Source organism: Pelodiscus sinensis, chromosome 22 (assembly GCF_052426305.1).
Source record: "Pelodiscus sinensis isolate ZL-2025 chromosome 22, ASM5242630v1, whole genome shotgun sequence".
In the NCBI taxonomy this organism is placed as follows: Eukaryota; Metazoa; Chordata; order Testudines; family Trionychidae; genus Pelodiscus; species Pelodiscus sinensis.
Genome location: NC_143073.1, coordinates 23519800 through 23523399, shown reverse-complemented (window position 1 = coordinate 23523399; position 3600 = coordinate 23519800). Strand labels below are relative to the sequence as shown.

Sequence of the window (3600 nt, the reverse complement as noted above, 5' to 3'; positions counted from 1 at the left end):
TCAGTTGGGGGCCACTTCAGAGAGGGTTGGTTGGCTTTTTTTTTTGGCTTCTCACTTCTGCGCAGCCCCCGACTGATTTTTCGGTGGGGTCGGTGGCCCTTGACCCAAAAAAACGTTCCTCTGCCCAGTGAACTCTGAGAAGATTAGAAACTCTGTGACTGTCTGCCTCCCTTCAAGCGCGTTGAATTGCTCTCCCTTTCCTCAGTACAGCGTCTGCCCTGCCCTCCCTTAGCCCTGAGGAGGACGAAGATAGGGCAACTGGAGCTTCTCTGAGAATGATGATCCTCCCACACTTCTTCTTGGAGCTTTGTGGCTTGGTCTTCCTCGCCGGGGTGCCGTTAAACGGCTACGTCCTCTTCATCAATGGCTGCCGTATGCAGAGAACTGCCAGCACCGTGTGGTTCCTGAACCGGGCTGTGTCCGATTTCATCTTTATCCTTTGCGTGCCCCTCAGATTCATCTTCTTCCTGCATTTAGACTGGGCCAGGAGGCTGAGCAGCACCATCACCTCCCTGCACATGTTCTCCAGCGCCTTCCTCCTCACGGCCATCAGCATCGATCGCTGCATCCTCGTGGCACGGCCTCAGTGGGCCCAGAAATGCCGCACTCCCTGCCTGGCCTTCTGGGAGGGTCTGGTTACATGGGCCCTGTCTGCTGGGATCAGCTTGCGGTACAGTGACCTCTTGGAATCCCTCTTCCCACCTGCCAGGCCCAGCATGTACTTTGGTGTGGATGAATATAAAGAGAGGATGAAGGGCACTGTGATCCAGTTCCTGGTCGGGTTTCTGATCCCATTAGCCTTGAATTTGATCCCAACCTTGTACATTGTTCTAGATGCCAGGCTGAGAAGGAACCAACTGATTCAGTCCACCCAGCCACTCAAGATCCTTCTCGGCTTGATCCCGACCTTTTTCCTCTGCTGGCTGCCATATCACATCTTCTTCTTCCTATCGATTTCAGATCGATTACATCTATATTTCTCTGGCATCACTTTTCCTTATTTCCTTATGTATTTCAACTGCTGCCTCACCCCCATCTTCTACCTCACCATGGAGGAAGAGTTTCTGAGGTACCGGCAACATGCACCAAACCCTCATGCCACCGACCACTCAGGGCCAGAGCCGGTTGAATAGGGGAATAGATGGAACTGTCGATATTGCTATTCTCTTACTCGTATCTTCCTCTTGACCCCAAAACTGTCTTTTTGAGCAAGAGAAATGTCCTTATTGTTGGTTCCGGGACCAGCTGCTCCAAGAAGCAGTCATATAAGGTCTCAAGAACCCCTCTCTTAGCATCTCGTCCTGTGGTGCCTTCCACTACAGTTTTTATCTGAGTATTACCATATCCTATTAATCATCCTCAGTCCACCAAGTTTCTGTGATGCCTATTGCATTCATCTCTTCATTTACTATGAGGCACTCTAGTTCACCTACCTTATTAGTTAGACTTCTAACTTTTGCATATAAGCAACGATAAACAGCCACGTTTTAGCTGTCTGCCAGTACATGATGTAACTGAATATGAGATTTTTCAAAAGAACCTCTGAGAATTAGGAGCTTAACTCCTATAGACCTAACCAAGGGAATTTGCCACTTTTTAAAAACTAGCTCTGTTTCCTCATTGCCAAACTTGAGCCTTCAAACCTCATGAGCAGTCTCCTGCAGCATGATGAGATTGGTTTGAAAAGGAAGACATTTGGGTTCTTCTATGTGCCTTCTGGTTTTGTGGGTTTTTTGTTTTTGAACGGGCCTGCGCATTTCAAAGTTTTCTTGCAATGAAGAAAGAAAGAAAGAAAAAAAAAAAGAAAGAAAGGATAAATTCCTACCTATAAATCTGATTCCAGGATCTAGAGCTTTGAGAAAACCAGCAAGCAGCACAGTGAATACTGCCAATAAACTTTATGAGTCCGTGATGCTACAAAACTCTGCCAAAAGTTTCAGAAAACCAGAAGTTCCCAGATCTGCTTTAGAAGCCAAAAGGGTGAGGTGATGTTTAAATATTGGGGACTTTAAATACAAGGCGGGAGGTTCTGGCACTTTGTACCTTCAAACAGCGCTCTGGGGCTCCCATATTCATAACTGTGATATAATTCCAATGTATTTTGTACTAGGGATGTAAAGGTTAACCAGTTAACTGGTTACCCAGTAACCATACGCCTTTCCAACATGCATGCCAGGTAACCAGAGGCTTTGGCCAGGAGGAGCAGCCCCACTACTTTCCATGCAGTGAGCCGGTTCTGGAGCCACCTCCTACCCATTGCTAGTGATTAACCTGGTTAAACAAACCATTTAACTGGTTAGCAAATGAGGGTTTTACATTCCTATTTGGGCTCCCAGACCTTGTGGAGGGACAACGGAGCCTTGAGACAGGGTGCAGGGTTCCTCAGCACCCACCAATGTATCCTACAGGCAAGGGAGGTTTCTCTGAGCACAGACCGGGGGAGGGGATAGCTTTATGCCCCGCACAGCAAAGGATCTTTCCAGCCAACAGGGAGAAGAGGTTAAAGAGGGGAATTAAGAGCATAGAATCCAGGAGCTGGCAGAGCCCTCAGGAGGCGTCGAGTCCAGGCCCCTGCCCAAAGCAGGACCAGCCCCAACTAAATCAACCCAGCCAGGGCTTTGTACAGCTGTGATTAAAACACCCCTATGGATGGAGATTCCACCCCCTCCCTAGGGAACCCAGCCCAGGGCTTCCCCACCCGCCTATGGAAATCGTTTGTCCTAATCTGCAACGCAGACCTCCCCCACGGCAACCTGAGCCCATTGCTCCTGGTTCTGCCACCTGCCCCCTCTGAGAACAGCCTCTCTCCAGCCTCTTTGGAACCCCCTTTAGGGACTTGCAGGCTGCTCTCAGATCCCCCCTCACTCTTCTCTTCTGCAGACTGAACAAATCCCTCAGCCTCTCCTCGCAGGTCGTGTGCTCCAGCCTCCTCGTCATTTTGGTCACCTTCTGCTGGACCCTCTCCAATGTGTCCAAATCCTTTCTAGATTTGCGAGGGGGCAGAACCAGATGCAATACTCCAGGGCTACATCTACATTGCACATTCTTGCACAAGAAGATATGCAAATAAGGTATGGTGATGAATATGGTCACACCTAATTTGCATACCTAATGAGCCGCCATTTTTGCACAAGGGACTTTTGTGCAAGAAGGAGCGGGCTACACTGTTCGTTCTTGAGGAAAAATCCACTCGTGTGCAAAAGCTGTTCTGCCGCTTATTTTCAGGCAGAACAGCTCTTGCGTGGGGGTGGGAGTTGTGCAATAAGGAGCAGTGTAGACTTCTCCTTCTTGCGCAAAAGCCCCTTGTGCAAAAATGGCAGCTCGTTAGGTCTGCAAATGAGGCGCAGCAATATTCATCGCCGTGCCTCATTTGCATATCTTCTTGCACAAGAATGTGCAATGTAAACGTAGCCCAGATGTGACCTCCCCAGTGCTGAATGAATCCCATGATCTGTTGGCAAAGCTCCTCCGATTGCACAAGTAATGTCTCCCCCGGCCTCCTCCAGTGGCGCGGCCCCGCACAACAGACACTGAAAAGCCGGAGCCCCCAGAGTCTGTTTCCCCCCAGTCTGGGCTCCTGGCCCTTCTCTGAGCCCTCCT

At 49.5% G+C, this 3600-nt stretch overlaps 1 protein-coding gene across 1 annotated transcript; it reads left to right on the top strand.

The window, feature by feature from the left end:
* The first annotated feature begins 275 nt into the window (after positions 1-275).
* LOC142819566 (chemerin-like receptor 1) lies at positions 276-1305 on the top strand. Its single transcript, XM_075907555.2, has one exon. The coding sequence runs from the start codon at positions 276-278 to the stop codon at positions 1131-1133; it is 858 nt and encodes a 285-aa protein (XP_075763670.2). The 3' UTR covers positions 1134-1305.
* Positions 1306-3600: the final 2295 nt, after the last annotated feature.

Bases quoted from the DNA above. Each gene is read 5' to 3' on its own strand.
- LOC142819566 (XM_075907555.2), top strand. From the start codon at position 276: ATGATGATCCTCCCACACTTCTTCTTGGAGCTTTGTGGCTTGGTCTTC.